Source organism: Saccopteryx leptura, chromosome 2 (assembly GCF_036850995.1).
Source record: "Saccopteryx leptura isolate mSacLep1 chromosome 2, mSacLep1_pri_phased_curated, whole genome shotgun sequence".
NCBI lineage: Eukaryota > Metazoa > Chordata > Mammalia > Chiroptera > Emballonuridae > Saccopteryx > Saccopteryx leptura.
In genome coordinates, this window is record NC_089504.1 from 289,001,114 (window position 1) to 289,019,365 (window position 18,252).

The following is an 18,252-nucleotide window of genomic DNA, read 5'->3' on the forward strand; positions in this document are numbered from 1 at the left end:
TTCTTTTTGTTGTTGTCACAGTTTAAATTTGGTTTTATTGTGTTCTTCTTGGAGCTTTTACTTGTGGCTCTGTTTTTTTTTGTTCTTTGTATCTGATTGGAGAACCCCCTTTAGTAATTCCTGGAGTAGAGGTTTTCTGATGATAAATTCCCTCATCTTTTCTGTATCTGTGAATGTTTTTATTTCTCCTTCATATTTGAAGGATAGCTTTGATGGGTATAGTATTCATGGCTGAAAGTTTCTCTCTTTCAGGACTTTAAATATTGGGGTCCACTCTCTTCTAGCTTGTAGAGTTTCTGTTGAGAAATCTGATGATAATCTAATGGGCCTTCCTTTATATGTTGTATTCTTCTTTTCCCTGGCTGCCTTCAGAATTTTTTCTTTGATGTTGGTTTGTGTCAATTTCATTATGATATGCCTTGGAGTAGGTTTGTTGGGGTTAAGAAAACTCGGAGTTCTGTTTGCTTCTTGAACTTGAGGCTTTAGTTCTTTCCACAGGCTTGGGAAGTTCTCATCTATTATTTGTTTGAGTATGTTCTCCATTCCATTTTCTCTCTCTTCTCCCTCTGATATACCTATTATTCTTATGTTATTCTTTTTGATGGAGTCAGATAATTCTTGTAGGGCTACCTCATTTTTTTTTAATTTTTGAGTCTGTTTCTTCTTCTCTCTGTTGTGCCTCAAGTTGCTTGTCTTCTATTTCACTAATCCTCTCTTCTATCTGACCTGTTCTATTAGCTAAGCTTGTTACTTCATTTTTCAGCTCGTGAATTGAGTTTTTCATCTCTGTTTGATTTGTTTTTATAGTTTCAATTCCCTTGGACATATAGTCTTTGTGTTCATTGAGTTGTTTTCTGAGCTCCCTAAATTGCCTTTCTGTGTTTTCTTGTATATCTCGGAGGAATTTTAGGATTTCTATTTTAAATTCTCTGTCATTTAGCTCCAAGGTTTCCAATATATTAAATTTTTTCTCCATAGATTTTTTCTCATCTAGCTGTGTTACCTCTCTTTCTTTTGTATCCATGATATTCAATTTTCTCTTCCTTAATGGCATCTGAGGGTGGTTTTGTTGATAGTATTAATGAGATTTAATAAAGAATAAAAAGTTAAAAAAAATAAAAAAATAAACAATCGAAAAGAGTTGTTTTTTTTTAAAAAAATTAATAATGAAATAAAGAAAAATAAAATAACATAAAAATTTTAAAAAAAGGAAATTATTCTCCCCCTTCTTTTTTCCTCTCCTCTCCTCTCCCCTCTTTCTTGAGAAAATCTTGTGGTGAACTGTGAATTATAACAAACAATGCCTGTGATGGAGGGCCTGAATTGAGGAAAAGTAATAAAGGGGCAAAAAAAAAAAGAAAAAAAAAAGAAAAAGAAAAAAGAAAAAAAAAGAAAAAAAAAAGGGGTAATGGACCCACAAAAAGCAAATAAGCAAAAAATTTGGGTCAAGTATAAAATGATTTGCTTTTAGGTTTTGGTTGTCTAAGAGTTATGATGAGAGGAATAAGAGGAAAACAGAAAAATGGGGGGACAAATTAAAAAATTACTATTGTATTTAGTGGAACAAGAACTCGATAAAATGGAGAGCCAGGGATTGGGAGCACTGCTAGTGAGTTAAAAAGGTGAAGAAAAAACCCCCCAAAATGCCACAAACATAAGTTTGAGTCCCAGATAAGATAATTTGTTTGTAATTGAGGTTTGAATGAGAGGAGATGTAAAGGAGAAAGGAAGAAACTAATATAGAGGGAGAAAAGAAAGAGAGAGAGAGAAAAAAAGAGGGAACCACTAAAAGAAGAAAAAAGAAAGGAGAGAGAGAGAGAGAGAGAGTTAAGGGTTTTGGAGTGCAACCCTCCTAGAGAGAAAGGAAGAGGAGAGAAAAGATAATGGGAGATGTAACACTTATGGGTAGTGTAGTTCAAGGAGAGGAGAGAGTAAGACCGGCAGAGAGTTAATCGGCCAAATTGGAGGAGGAAAAAAAGTATCAAGAATGAAGATAAGAGAAACAGACGAAGAAATATAATAAAATGGGATAGGTTATAAAGTCTGCAGATTATTCTTGATTTTGAGAGGTTATCTTCTTGCTTTTTCTTTTCTCTCCCTCTTCCTGGTCGGTGACTCTGTACCCCGGGTTCTGCCCCTTTAGCACGCTTAGGTAGAGGTTTGCAGTTGATAAGTCTCTATGGCAATGTCATGTATTGTGCTTTAGTCTCGTTGGCAGTCGAGGCTCATTAGCATTTATAGGCTCCGACAGTGAGAGAGTCCGTGTTCCTGGAGCTTTCTCCTAGTCTTTCCTTCCTCAATTAGTAGCCTGATAATCCAGCTATGGGGTTGCTGCTGCCTCTACCTGGATAGTAAGAGGCTCAAAGAGCTGGCCACTCCCCACTCTATTCCCACTCAGCACAGGGCTCTGGGTAAGGCTCAGTCAGTCAGAGCTGCTAGCATAATCAGGCGGGCTTTCCGCCCACTCAAAGACCTCTGGCTCTGTCTGCCACTCTGTCCGGTAACACAGGTGGGCGCCCACTTCTGGGGTGCTTGGAGGAAACTCTCGCTCAGTATCTGCGTGCGCAGACCAGGATATCCGGCCAGCAGTCTCACGCTCTGAGTGAAACCCCCAACCGCATGGAAAAGTTGTAGCGTTGGAATTGGCTTTCGCTCTGTCCCCGTGCGCGGCTTTTGCAAGGTGCTGGGGCGGCCCGAGATTTCGCTTTGGCCCACACAAAGGCCCCTGACTCTGCCCCTCTGTGCGATAACACGGGCGTGCACTGCCGAGGTACTCGGAAGAATCTCTCACTCACTATCTGCGTGCGCAAACCAGGATATGAGGCCGGCCGCGTTTCCCTCTGAGTGAAACCCCCACCAGCACGGAAAATTTCCACCATTGGAATTAGTTCTCGCTCCCTCCCATGCGCGGCTCTCCCAGGGCGCTGGGGCCACCCAGAGACTCTGCTCTCGGCCCACAGAAAGGCCCCTGACTCTGCCTCTCTGTGGGGTAACACAGGCACCCACTCCCGGGGCTTAGGAAGAAATCTCTCGCTCAGTAGCTGTGCGCACGGACCAGGAGATCGGGTAAAATGGCTGCCCCGCTTGTCTTTCTTTGTTTGGGTTTGGCGCGAGTGTTAGCTTGTATTGCCCGGGTTGCCACAGGATCAGTTTTTCCTCGGCTTGGATCTCCGTGCCACAGCCTGGTTCGGCCGTTTGTGCCACGGCCTTGATCTATTCACCCCCTTTGCCCGCCTCAGTTTGTATATTCACAGTTACCAGAGAAAGCCACCCTGTTTAGGTTAGTGAGGAAGGCGGAGCATTTCTTACTCCCTAATTCCTTCGAGGTTGGTTATATATTTAGCCAATTTTTCACTCAACCATACCTTCGGGTGTATTGTGAAGCATCTGGAGGCTCCAAGCATAGGTTTTTCTGTTTCTGGTTGAAGATCTTGTTGAGTTTTGGGGGAGATTCATCGGCATCGCCTCTTACCCCGCCATTACTCTGACGTCATCTTCTAGGTCTTTTTCTCAGTGTCCTTTTTGATGCCAGCTATCTCTTTGTTTAGGTGTTCCTTTTGTCCATCTATTGTTGCTCTAAGATCTTTGAGTATTCTAACAATCATTATTCTAAACTCTGCATCTGGTATCTTGGATATTTTCATCTCATTCAGTTTTTTTTTTCCTGGGGATTTCTTTTGTTGATTCATTTGAATTGCATTTCTCTGTCTTTCCATTTTGTCTCTGTATAGACTGCTCCTTTGGATGTGTTGTTTTTGTAACTAGCTGAGTATAGGGTTGGTGTTGTCTGCCTCCAGCTTTCAGTTGTATTGTTTCTAGATCTTCTTGGGTTGGCTTCAGCTGTTATTTGTAATTCACTGTGGGCTTCTTGTCTGCTGCTACTGCTCTCTTTGCTATTTGTGTCAGCATTTTCTATGTCTTAGCTGGGTCAGGTGTGAGGAACCTTTCCTGAAGATATCATTCTACCTAGGGTTGTTAGGTCCTGAGCTGATGCTCTCCGTATCTGGCCGCTGGATGTACCAGTCCTGGACCTTCCTAGCCAGAACCTGGTGCAGACTAATCGGGGTCACTGGTGATGACTGGCCCTTAGCAACCTTCTTGGAGCTATAAGTGATCCACAATTTTTTGCTGCCTCTGCTGGGCCCTGATGCCATTTAAATATCAGGTGCACTTCTAGGCTGGCTTGTATCTACTATTGGCCAGTGTGTGTGGCCTCTCTATTCCTGAGGTGAGGTGTGTTCTTTCTGCCAACACCCTGCTGCTGCTGCCTCCTCAGGTACTCGGGCACTGACACTGCCAGGTGCACTGGCTCACGGGCTGCAGCTTGGGCTGCCCCATGGGGCTGCCTCACAGGGTGGGGGACTCATTCCCTCACCGGGCTTTGCCCCTCACAGGCATGTGGGGTGCCTCTCCGGGCTCCACCCCCCATGGGCACGCAAGACCCCTCTCTGGGCTCTGTCCCCTGCAGGCATGCAGGACACCTTGCCCACTCGGTTCTGTCTCCCATGGGCATGGGTGTGCCAGAAGCCTCTCCAGGATCCACCCCTCACCTTTGCTGCATGGGCTGCTGGGCTCCATCCCCCGCCACTGAGTGGGTCGAACACCTTGACCTGTCACAGCTGGGCCCTCCCACCCTTTGGAGGGTACTCAGCAGTTTGGGGGGGTGTATCCCAGAACTCAGCACTCAATACCTGTGTCCCTGATGTGTCCCCTGCTTCTAAGCATCTCTTTGCACTGACTAGAGCAGGAGAGACTATGGTGGGAGAGGTAATTGTTTCCCTTTGCTGGCTTGGTTCTTCTAGGAAAAATGGCCATTTTAGCTTTGAGGCATGGCCCAGTGCAGGCATCAGGGTGACTGTCCCCCACAGTCTCTCCCTGTGCTCTGGAGACTATACTCTCCTCTCATAACTCCAGTCCTCTCGTTGCTTCCTACTCCCAGAGCCCTGGATAAGTGTCTGTGAATGAAGTTTTTCACATGGTCCCTTTAAGACGGAGCCTGGGACTGAGAGTTCTGTCTCCCTCTCGCAAACAGTAATGTGGCTCTTCTTTCAGCTAAATATTGTCTGTATGCCTCCTCTAGTCTCTGGGCTCCAGGCTGGAGTTTTGGTCTAGGGCTGAGGGTCCACAGCTCTGGGGGCAGTCGACCCTGCCGTGAGAGACCTTCCAGGCCACCTCTCACTCCTGGGAGCAGGGCAGCCCTTTCTGCATTTCTGCACTTCCTGCCAGTCTTGGTGTGGCTTCTTTGGTGATACTTGGTTATAGATTCCTCTTAGTTTAGTCCAAAGTTGGTTTTTCAAGGTGATTGTTTCTAAGTTAAGTTGTAATCCACTTTGGTTTTGGGAGATGGGAGTTGTAACGTCTGCCTACTCTGTCGCCATTTTCCTGGTCTCAAGGTGGAGGTCCTCTTAAATTCATTCTTCAAACTAAAGTCATGACTTTTTTCAAAAATATCTTGTAATTTTGAGAGGTACTAAAGAACCTGAGTTCATCCTGCCCAGAGATATCAACATGAACTGTTGGGCATATCTTTTTTGTGTCTGTGTTATAGAGAGGAGAGAGAGACAGACAGAAAGGGAGATGAGAAGCATCAAATCATAGTTGTGGCACTTTTTTTAGTTGTTCATTGATTGTTTCTCATATGTATTTGACCTGAGGGCTCTAGCCATTCTAGTGACCCCTTGCTCAAACCACTGACCTTGGGCTCAAGCCAGCGACCTTTTGGCTCAAGTCAGTGACCATGGCATCATGTCTATGATCCCATGCTCAAGCCAGCAACTCCATCCTCAAGTTGGTGAGTTTACACTCAAGCAGATAAGCCCAAGCTCAAACTGATGACCTTGAGGTTTCAAACCTGGGTCCTTAGTGTCCCAGGTGGTTGCTCTATACACTATACTACCACCTGGTTAGGCTGTTGGGCATATCTTGTTTGATGTATTGGATCACATGGCTTTTTCATATCACCTGCCTCCTTGCACTCTCTTGACTCGAATTTTTTACTGTCCTCTATAGGAGTCTTTTCTTCTTGCTTTGAGACAGTGAGACTTGAATTTCTTTCTTGCTTATGGTATATTCTCTTTTTATAAATCCATCACTGTCCCAGTGCAGTGTTTAAAAAATTCTAATAAAATATTCGAAACTCAATGGCAGTCTAATCAGAAAGTATTGGTTAAACAAATTATGGACAACTATGCTGTTGGAATACTTTGTATCATTAAAAATAATGATGTAAATCTATGCTTATTGTTTGGAAATGGTCAGCATCTAGAAATATGCTTGACACAATTAAAAATATATATATATATTTTTTGTATTTTTCCGAAGCTGGAAATGGGGAGAGACAGTCAGAGAGACTCCCGCATGCGCCTGAGCAGGATCCACCCAGCACGCCCACCAGGGGGCGACGCTCTGCCCACCAGGGGGCTATGCTCTGCCCCTCTGGGGCGTCGCTCTGTCGCAACCAGAGCCACTTTAGCGCCTGGGGCAGAGGCCAAGGAGCCATCCCCAGTACCCGGGCCATCTTTGCTCCAATGGAGCCTCACTGTGGGAGGGGAAGAGAGAGACAGAGAGGAAGGGGGAGGGGTGGAGAAGCAGATGGGTGCCTCTCCTGTGTGCCCTGGCCGGGAATTGAACCCGGGACCTCTGCATGCCAGGCCGACACTCTACCACTGAGCCAACCGGCCAGGGCCTAAAAATATTTTTGAATGAATAAAATAATGACAAGTGAAGAATGTGGGTGCAGCATGCATGTATATTGACTTCTTTTGTTAAATTACTTCTCATGTGAAAATATACAGAAAATATTTGGCAAGGATACACCTTTGAATGATCAAATTGTGTTGGACTAGCTTCTGTGATTCCTTATTGTCTTCTTTCTTTCTTTCTTTCTTTCTTTCTTTCTTTCTTTCTTTCTTTCTTTCTTTCTGACAGAGAGAGAGAGACAGAGAGAGGGACAGATAGGGACAGACAGACAGGAAGGGAGAGAGATGAGAGGCATCAATTCTTTGTTGCAGCTTCTTAGTTGTTCATTGATTGCTTTCTCATATGTGCCTTGACTGGGGAGCTACAGCAGAGTGCTGACCTCTTGCTTAAGCCAGCAACCTTGGGCTCCAAGCCATTGACCTTTGGGTGACCATGGGATCATGTCTATGATCTCATGCTGAAGCCAGTGACCCTGCACTCAAACCAGATGAGCCTGCACTCAAGTCGGCAACCTTAGAGTTTCAAACCTGGATCCTCCACATCCCAGTCTGACACTCCATCTACTGCACCATCACCTGGTGAGGCACTGATTGCATTTCGATGAGTATGTATTACTTTAAAAACAAGTAATGCAAAATCTAGTTTTGTTTTTGAATGCAAACAATAGAGGAATAAGCAAGTAAATTATTGGAGTCAATGGGGGTTGGCAGGTGTGACAGGACTAAGGTGGTAAGCATTAGGGTAATGTTGGGGAAGATTGGCAGGTCCTTGGAAGAGCTTGGGAATGCTAAGGAAAAGGTGGAATGGAAAAGATGTCAGATGGTCCAGGGCAAATGATTGTGAGAGAGTACAAATCAGAGGAAGTCTGGAAGTGAAACCAAGTCAGAGATGAGAGTTGGCTTGAGACCTGGAGGGTTTTTCCCACCCTCTGAGGGGCAGAGAGCAAACTGAGCAACTTAGAAAAAAATCTCCATTCAAAATTCACTTTTCTTTAACATTGTTCTTTTTATTCCTGACAATTTCATTACTGATCTTCAATTCCCCAGAGATTCACTGGTAATTAATTGGTATATGAGATCTTCCTCTAGGATAGTTAACCAATTGACATTGCTAACAGAAGTTTTCTTGACCTCTAGTTCATTAAAGTTAGAAAAAATAGTAGATATATTAACTAAATTAATACAAATAAGTTTCATGAAACTGGGTCAGAAGATAGACAAAATGAGTTTGGACATGTTGGTGGACCATAAATCAAAGATTAATGAGGTCATGTAATAAAGGAAAAGAACCAGCTATTTATTAAGACACATTAAATATGTGAACCATGAGTTTATAATGATACAAAGACAAAATAGAATGAGAGGGAGGGAGAGAGGGCGAGAGAGACAGAGATAGAGAAAAGAAATGTTTCTTTACTGTTTTTATAGTTCATAGTCTAATTTATTTTTTAAGAGGAAAGAGAGGAGGAGACAGGTAGGGACAGACAGACAGGAAGGGAGAGAGATGAGAAGCACAACTTCCTGAAGTTGTGTCACTTCAGTTGTTCATTGATTGCCTCTCATACATACATTGCCTCATACATTGCCTCTCATACATACATTGCCTCTCATACATGCCTTGACCAGAGGGCTCCAGCAGAGCCAGTGACCCCTTGCTCAAACCAGTGACGTTGGGCTACAAACCAGTGACACTGGGCTTCAAGCCAGATACCATGGAGTCATGTCTATGATCCCATGATCAAACTGTCAACCCCACACTCAAGCTGGTGAGCCTGTGCTCAAGCTGGATGAGCCCATGCTCAAGCTGTTGACCTCAGTGTTTCAAACCTGGGTCCTCAGTGTCCCAGGCCAACACTCTCTCCACTGTTCTACCGCCTGGTCAGGCTAGAGGCTAACTCTTAACCAGACAAATATAAAGCCTCACATTTAAAGCCTATTTACCTCAGTTCCTTTTACCTAATATATCATGTTTAGTTTTCAACAAAAATATTATGAAGTGTGTTGAAAAATGTGACCTGAAGAGATAAAGCAAGCTTCAGAACCAGAAAGACTTAGATATGACAGAAATTTTGGAATGATCAGACTGGAAATTTAAAATAACTATGATTAATATTCTAAGGGCTATAATGAAAAAAGCAGGCAACATGCATAACCAGAAAGGTAATGTAACTGGAGAGATGGAAACTGTAAGAAAAAAACAAAAGAAAATGGTAGAAGTAAAAAACATTGTAATAAAAATGAAGAATGCCTTTAATGGGTTCATCAACAGATTGGATATAATTGGGGAAAGAATCAGTGAACTTGGAGATATGTCAATAGAAATATCTCAAATAGAAAAGCAAAGAGACAAAAGAATAAAAAAAAAAAAAAAAAAAAAAGAAGGCCCAGAATATACAAGAACTGTGGGACAATTACAAAAAGGTATAACATAACATGTAATGGGAATATCGGACAGAGAAGAAAGAGAGAAAGGCACAGAATAAATAATTATTTGATAAAATAATTGCTGAGAATTTTCCAAAATTAATGATAAATACAGACCCAGGAAGCTCATTAAGCCAAGCTGGATAAATATCACCCCCCACCTAGGCATATCATATTTAAATTTCAGAAAATCAAACACAAAGAAAAAATATTGAAAGAAATTAGAGGGTGGAGAATTTCCACCTTATCTATAGAGGAACAAGAATGAGAATTATCTTGGACTTCTATCTTCGGAGACCGTGCAAGTGAGAATAGAGTGAAGTGTTTAAAGAGTTTTTCTTTTTTTAAACTCAGCACCATAGAATTTTGTATTCAGTGAAACTATTCTCCAAAAGTGAAGGAGAAATAAAAACTTTCTCAGATAAATTTGTCTCTAGTAGACCTGCCTTAAAATAAATGTTCAAAGAAGTTCTTCAGAGGGAAGTAAAATATGTAGGTCAGAACCTCAGATCTACATAAGAAAAGAGTGTTAGAGAAGGAATAAGTGAATATAAAATAAAATCTTTTTATTTATAAATTAAAACATTTTTTGAGGTATAATTGACATACATCTTTTTTTTTACTCTTAATTGACAGCATAACAATATGTTCAAAATTACTAAGTATTATAACATAGGTGATTATGGGTAAGTGAAATGAATGAGAGCAATGCAATAAGGGGGAAGTGGGAGGAATTGAAAATACTCTATTACAAGGTAACTGCACTACCTGTGAAGTGGAATATTACTATTTGAAAATGGACTTAGATTAGTTGTAAATTGTCTATGGCCATACCACCCTGAACATGCCCGATCTTGTCAGATTAGTTGTAAATATATATTGTACATTCTAGGGCAACCACTAAAGAAATAAAAAGTATAATTAATATGCTAAGAGAAGAGAGAAAATAAAACCATATAAAATGTTCAACTTAAAACCAGAGAAGGCAGAAAAAGGAATAAAAGATGAAAAAACAGAAAAACACTGCAAGAAACATGGGCAATGACTAGAAACACATTCTAAGCCAGGGGTTGGGAATCTTTTTGACAGAGAGAGCCATGAACACCACATATTTTAAAATGTAATTCCATGAGAGCCATAAAACAACCTGTGTACATTAGGCATTATCCAATAAAAATTTGGTATTGTCTCGGAGGACAGCTGTGATTGGCTCCAGCCACCCGCAACCATGAACATGAGTGGTAGGAAATGAATGGATTATAATACATGAGAATGTTTTATATATATATATATATTTTTTTTCCTTCTGTATTTTTCTGAAGCTGGAAACGGGGAGAGACAGTCAGACAGACTCCCGCATGCGCCCGACCGGGATCCACCCAGCACACCCACCAGGGGGTGACGCTCTGCCCACCAGGGGGCGATGCTCTGCCCCTCCGGGGCTTCGCTCTGTTGCGACCAGAGCCACTCTAGTGCCTGGGGCAGAGGCCGAGGAGCCATCCCCAGCGCCGGGGCCATCTTTGCTCCAGTGGAGCCTTGGCTGTGGGAGGGGAAGAGAGAGACAGAGAGGAAGGAGAGGGGGAGGGGTGGAGAAGCAGATGGGCGCTTCTCCTGTGTGCCTTGGCCGGAATTGAATCTGGGACTTCTGCACGCCAGGCCGACGCTCTACCACTGAGCCAACTGGCCAGGGCTGTTTTATATTTTTAACATTATTATTTTTTATTAAAGATTTGTCTGCGAGCCAGATGCAGCCATCAAAAGAGCAACATCTGGCTTACGAGCTATAGGTTCCCGACCCCGGTTCTAAGCCATTAAAACACATTGTAGTCAATTTAAAACAATAGAAATTATAGAATGTATGCTCTCAGATCCCAGTGGAAATAAAATAGAAATCAATAATAGAAATATAGATGGAAAATTTTCAAATTTTTACAAATAAAACAACAACACTTCTAAATAGTACATGGATCAAAGAAGATGTCTCAATGAAAATGAAAATACAACTTATCAAAACATCTTTTTGGGATGCAACAAAAACAGTACTTAAAAGATAAATTTTAGCATTGAATATATACATGGGCTTGTGATGAAACAAAAGTTCAGGGTGAGTTGGCCTGGGTGGAGTGGGTACTGGCAGCCGGCACTGGGATTCTGGTGGAAAATCTGGGCAGGGCTCCATGTCCTGGAAGCTGGTAAAACACAGCCAAAGTTCCTGGCCAGAAGCACCAGACCAGCTCTGCTCCTCAAAGAAAAACCTGTTCTTTTGCCCAGACCACACTTTCTATGGATCTTTCACTTCCTCTGATTCTGTGTCAGGCTAGTGATTGTGTCTGTCTCTCTGCTTCTTCCAGTGCAATGCTCAGTGCTCCAGCCTGCTCTGCCGTACTCTCAGACAGGGGAACAATAATCTAAACTTCTACTTTAGGAACCTAAATCACTAACACAGTGCTGATCATAAAGGGTGGTTTTCTTTAATTATTATTAGCTGTTATTCTTCAAAGCCTGGTTGGGTGATCAGAACAATCTTTGGTTATCCTTTCCAGATAACCAAAGCTTTAGAGATGGTTCCAAGTCAATATGACCTGATGTGTAGCTCAATGTGCCAAAGGCCTTTTTTTGGCTAAGGGAATGGAAGATTCTTATAGCCCTTCTCGTGGTGGTGAGTGATAGTGGAAGTGTGACTTGGTTGTTAGTCACAATAGTTGCAAAAACTAAAGTTTTTGACAGCCAACAAGGCTATTCTGAAGTTGGTCCCTGGGACCTGGGTTTTGTGTCATGAGGCTCATCCCCTTCTTATTTCCTAACACCTTCAGACTAACACAACTAGGGCCTACCCCGGGCCCTTTCCATATATCTCATCAGATAAGGTGGTAGAATCTTAGGGGACCATGAGGCCAGAGGTCAAAATCCAGGGTCACCTGAGCTGAAAAACATCCAAAAGGAAAACAAAACGAAAAACAAAAAGCATGTGGTATCTGAGGCAGAGTTATAGGAAATCATGTTACACTCATGTGAGGGAATACTATACAACAATAAAAACATAGTACATACTATAGCATGGAGGGAGCTTATAAATTAAATACTGTACTAACACAAGAATATATAGAAGATGTTTCCGTTCATGGAAAATTTCAAAATCTGGCAAAATAGCAATGTTTAAGGGTATGTGCTTAGGTGGCAAAACACAAAGAAAATAAAGAGAAACTGATCCAAGATGGTGGCAGAGTAGGTGGACAGATGTTCCACTTACCTGCTTCCAGGAACAAACTGGAGTTTTAACTAAATTTAAGAACAATCATCCTGAAAAACCAATTCAGGACCAAAGGAAGAGGAGCCTATAACCAAGGATTCACAGAAGAAGCCACCCTGAGACTGGTAGTCAGGGTAGAGATGTGAAAGGGCTGCTCTTGCTCCCAGGATGGAGCAGTGGCTGAGGATCCCGAGGGACATCTCAGTTGTGGGGAGGTATGCCCCTAGAGATGTGGGTCCTAAACCTCAGGCATCTGGCCTAGAAGAGGTACCCACATAGACTTGGCAGTGAAAGAGCCAAGGTTTCTGTCTGTGAGAAAGAGATGGGAAATCTCAGTGATGCAGGCAACCTATTAAAAGGCCAACTCTGAAAACCTGGTTAACAACAACTTACCCTGGGGTCTGATGGAGGGAGGGCTGAGAAGACTAGAGTTGCATGAGGAAAGTGTGAGATTGGTGGCCCAGGGAGGGGGGACACTATGGGGGACAGCCACTGGAACCCCTGTGCTGAATCATTATCCAATACTGCAGTCACCATCTTTCTTGGGTGGAACAATCTCCTCTGTGTGGCATCAGCCTGAGGGAAAGCAACTGCCTCACCTTTGGGCACCTCTCTTACCCTCTATCCTATGGAAATTGGGCCCTGCTAAGAAGTAAGCAGCCTTGGCCAGGAAGCAGGGGGCTGAAACGACTCAGTGGTTGACAGGGACTCAGTTGTCTGGTGTTGAGGCCAGAACTCCCCCCGATCCCTGCACTTTCCTAAGAATATGACTGGTGCTTCTACCTCATGGGAAATTCAGTAGAAACTGTCCAGACTGTGGGCAAACCAAATCTCTGGGTTTCAGAGGTGATACCCACCAGACTCTTAGTAGCCACCCCTACTGAGGACTGAAAAAATTCAGGACAGATCAAGCCCTGGGGCCCTGGCATGGAAACCACACCCACCACCTTCCCTCATGCCTGTATTCTCTACCAGAACATCTCTGTGTCTTTTATAAAGATGTTACTGGAAACATCCAAAGGCCCTGAGCAAACAGCCCAGAATTAGTTACTCTTTATGCTTAGTTTCAGGGGTGTCTTATATCTGTAACTTTTTCTTTTTCTTTTTTTAGTTTTTCTGTTGATTTCAGAGAGAGAGGAAGAAAAGGGGAGAGAGAGAAGCATCAACTCGTTGTTCCACTTAGTAGTTGTATTTAGTTGTGTACTCATTCATTGGGTCTTGTTTGTGCCCTGGCCAGGGGTCAAACCCATGACCTCTGTTGCACCATATGGCGCTTTATCCACTGAACCACTTGGCCAGGACCACTTTTTACAACTTTTTAAAGTCCTTTTACTCTAATCTATTTCTCTTTCCATCCCTCCCTCCTTATGCTACCCACCCCCTCAGAGGGGAAGTAGAGTAGGCATTATTATACAATATTATTCCATTTTAGAGATGATAAAAGTGAGGAGTAGAGAAGTTAAAAGATTAGTTCAAGGGCATCTATTAGTGAGTATTAGAGATGGATCACCCAAGTCAAGAGTTCCCACTGAACCACCCTGCCCTCCAGCCTAAAAGATGTGTCCCTGAAGCTGAAGGAGGTGTGTTCTCATCACACGGGAATGCCAGGATATCTCTATCTCACCTTCAAATGTGTACTCTGTGGAGCAATTCGGCCTCACAGATGGCTGATGATGTCTTCCCCTCTTCTCCATTTAGAGGCTCTGTTATGATTTTATCCAAATTTGCTATATTTTATACTGTGTTTTGCACAACTCATTCAAAAAACATTTGTTTCGCACTCCCAGTGTGCCAGGGGCCATGCTCAGTGCTCTGACACAGGCCTTACTTCACCCACAGAGCCTACCGAGCGCCTGCAGGCTCTGTGCTGGGCAGGGCTTCGTGGCCGGCCCGGGTCACAGCCATGTGAGGAGGTGGCCGATAGCCGCAGTGACACACAGCTATAAGCATTGCACTGGGGACCACAGCCCCAAGGCCCAGGGGAGTTCACCACAGCTCTCAGGGCACCTTGGATTTGTTTTGGAAATAATGGATGGGACTTAGAAACAACCACTTAGAAACCCATTTAATCAAGGTCAGACACAAATTACACACTTGCTGATGGGCCTCAAACATACAGTCCCCCACTTAAATAAGATCCAGTTTGTATGTGACTACACAGCATTTTACATTTTCATATACAATATAATAAAATAACAGCCAAGTTTAGCGGGAGCTTGCTCAGTGTGGCTCCCTATGCTCAATAAGCACACGAATGTTCTAGGCCAGCCTTCAGAGTAACCCTCTGAGAAAATAACATCCCCATTTCACAGATGAGGACACTGAGGCTCAGTGGGTGAACAGGACCAGCACACACAAGTTGTCTGATTCCCAATGTGAGGGTTGTCCCACAGTGCCCAGCCATGTCTCCGACCCTGCACACCATTGGACACAGACCCCTTGGCATTCATCCACTCAGTCACTTCATGCCCCTCCACCAGGGAGTTCAGGCCCCATGGAGGGCAGGAAGGACCAGAGGGAAGGTGGTGGGGCACAGCTGAGCCCCAAAAGGCAAGTGTTGGCAGACTGGCAAGTGTGGAAGGGGTTGGATGGGGTCCCACCCAGGGAGCAGCAGGGAAAATCCTGCGTCAGAGTTTGACTGATCAGAGAAAAAGTTTCCTGCTCGGCCCACAAGGCGCTGCTGCCTTCTGTGGCACACAGGCCCAGTTGGGGAAAACAGTCAAACCAAGTCTCTTAAATCACCCCCATCAAACATTTGCACAGGACAGCAATGAAGGTAGTCATGCATCATTCTTTTAAAACATATTGTTTCCACTACAGTGATTACAGGACATGGGTTCTCAGATCATCTTGAAAGAAGACACCCACCAAGATGGGCCCTCGCCGGGCCTGAGGCAAGGGAGGCTTTCCCAGAGACATTCTGCCATAGATTCCTGGGCTCCCAGGGGGAGAGAGAGAGAAAAATAGACAACACAGTGACTGGGCAGGGTAGGTCCAGCTGGGAGGGGCCCGGGACCACAGGAGGACTTGGATCAGTTAGTCACAAGTAACTCTGAGTCAGTAACACCCACATCTATCATCATTTTTTATTAGTAAAACCAGACCCACCCTTCTTTCCTCCAGGAAGACTCCCTTAATTGACAGTCACCAAAGTTGCTATGCTCCCTCTAGTAGAGGCTGTGCTGGGTGCAGTGGTGGGCGCACAGCTGCCGGTGGTACTGCAGGTGGTACTCCCTCAGCAGCTTGCCCAGGACGTATAGGAACTCATCAAAGCCGATCTGGTTGTCTTTGTCCTTGTCAGCTGCCCGAAACAGCTCGGTGATGAAGTATGGTTCCTTCCGGCCCTGAGGAGTGGGCAGAGGGTCAGCCACTTCCCAGGCACTGGGAGCTCTCCACCTCCCGCTGGTGAGGAAACAGGACAGAGGAGTTGTGCGTGGCCCTCCCTGTCAGGGGCTTGCAGGAAACAGCTTCTGGCTCACTCAGGGGACAGGACACCGTGTGCTGCACCATCAGGCAGAAGAGGCAGAGGGTGCTGGGCACCTGACCTGGGCTGTGTGGGGCAGACAGATGGTCCAGACTGGGCACTGCTCGCGGGCTGACTGACTGCAGTGGCTGAGCAGGTCTGAGTGCCGGGCCCTCTGCTGGTGGCTCTTTGAGTCTGTCTTCCCTGCTGAACTAGGAGCTGCCCTGCAGGGACAGTCCAGCCTGGGGGCTTCACAGGGCTAGTTGTCCAAGGCAGAGCCCCCCTGTCCCTCATGTCTGCATGTCTAGCACCATTGCAAGGCCAGCACTCAGTGCTGTTAGATTTCTGCATGGTGTGACATCTGTCTAGGAAATGTTCATGACAATTGGCCTCTGTCCTACGGAAGGTGCAGCATGAGTACAATGTCATGGGCCCTGGGACTGTTCAGGATGTCCCGGAGCAGGTGACCCTGAGGGCTAAGGGCTGGGGGTGGCACAGGAGAGGAAAGGAGCTTTTGAGGTGGAAGGGACAGCAGGAAGTCAGGGGTCAGACGCAGCTTGGAGACAGGGTAGGCGGAGATGGTGAGAGCCCCAGGGCAGGGCAGTGAAGCAGGTTTCAGCAGGACTGGCTGGTGGCAGGGAACCCACTGTGCAGCCCTGAGAGCCTCAGGGAGGAAGTCCCTGTAAGCAGCTGTGGGCCTGGAGAATGGCCCTCACCCCAAGGGCAGGTAGGCACCCTCTGGTTCCCGCTACCACCCACCAAAAGCCACTTCATATTGTCTGCACACAGCTGGCTGACCTGAGGACACGGAAGCTTCCTGCTTTGGGCAGGCTCTCCCAGGCTTCCCTCACCAGCCCACCTGGCTCAGGCAGCCATCTGTGAGCTCCGTGCCCAGGTGTCCATCACTGAATCCCCATACCCAGGGGAGTGGAAGGGCCTGGCAGTCTTAGCACAACCCTGTGATATAGGCAAATGGCCCTGGAAGGGAAAAGGTCTCCCTAGAAATAAGGGACTGAACACAGTTATCCCAGCCCTCCTTCTGTGACCCTCATGGCTACCCACTAATAAGCCCAGGAGAAGACTGTCCTCTGATGTCCCCAAAGGTGGGCAAGGGAGACATGCAGTGGCCCTGAGTCAGGGCATGGATGTGAAGTCCTCTAGAGTTGATGGTTCAGAGACGCCCAGGGCACAGCAATGAGGGTAGGGCTGGTTTTGCAGTCCCTAGGGAGCCCGGGAATCACATGGCTGGGCCTGAGGCAGAGAAGATTCGCAGGCCTGAGCAGGGAGGGTGTCTGAGCAGCCTGGATTCCCAGCAGGGCCCCAGGCTGGTCTGAGACTCAGCGTGGAGGGGGAGAAAGGGGAGGACTACCCTCCTCCCTCCTCCTTCCACTTAACCCAACTATCTTCCCCACACTTGGGTGTGGGCAGACTTATGCTAGACCTCAGAAGAAGAGGCTGGATTCAAAGGGCCACTTGGGGCAGAGTCATGACTGAAAGGCGTATGGGCAAAGGGATGGTTTAGGATTTGTTTTCACAGGAAGCAAAACAAGCAAAGGAACAAACAAGTTTGGGTTTGGGATGGAGTTTCAGGGATTAGTGATGCTTGGACTGCAGTGGGGCCAGGCAGGGAGTTTGAGGAGATAAAACCGGCCAAGGCCTATCTTCCTGCAGCTCCTGCCTTCGGCACCCCCCACCCCCAAGTTCAGATCCTCCTGGGAAATGGCTCCCTGTACCAAAGCCCTCACTTCCACCCAACTACCAACCTCAACTTCATCCCCACCTGACCCTAGGCCCCACGCACCAAGCTCTCCATGAAGCGGGGCACATTGTCCATGAGCAGGGCCTTCAGCTCCTCCAGGGACAGGGTCTCCACGTCCCCCTCCTGGGCTGCGTACTGGTGAAAGCTGTGGATGATTTGGAAGAGGGATTCCTCTACTGGTGTGTCCATCATGGCAGCTGGGCTTCTCTGGTGGCAGAGGGACAGAAGCCAACTCTGGAATGTGGGGGCAGAGCAGCTGGGGACAGGGGAGAATCTGGGTGGAGAGAGCAGCACTTCCTCTGGGCTGGCCCCTAGCAGAGGGCCCTCCCTTTAAGCATCTTCTGCCCCTTTCTTCCTGCCCACTTTGTCTCAGGGCCCCTCCCTTCCCATCCTCAGTGCCTTCAGTCACGGGCAGCCAGTGTTGTGACTCCACAGGGGTTCTTCAGCAGCACAGCTGAGCCTTAACTGCATTCCTAAGATGACATCACATGGCACTTGCTTCCAAAGATTAACAACCCAGTTCAGAGACCCACCTTCCCTCTCAGCTGATCTGAAGCATCTCGAATCAGCCGGGAGCACAGGGTTGTCCATCTCCCTGCCTAACAGCTCATCCACCCTGCTCCTGGGCTTGGGTGGGGCAGGCACACACTTAGCTATA

At 45.8% G+C, this 18,252-nt stretch overlaps 1 protein-coding gene across 1 annotated transcript; it reads right to left on the reverse strand.

The window, feature by feature from the left end:
- Positions 1-14,818: 14,818 nt before the first annotated feature.
- Positions 14,819-17,958, reverse strand: LOC136393481 (protein S100-A15A-like). The gene is made up of 2 exons (XM_066366109.1): positions 17,637-17,958; positions 14,819-15,716 (listed from the first exon to the last, which is right to left on the reverse strand). The coding sequence occupies exons 1-2, from the start codon at positions 17,784-17,786 to the stop codon at positions 15,540-15,542; spliced, it is 327 nt and encodes a 108-aa protein (XP_066222206.1). The 5' UTR covers positions 17,787-17,958; the 3' UTR covers positions 14,819-15,539.
- Positions 17,959-18,252: the final 294 nt, after the last annotated feature.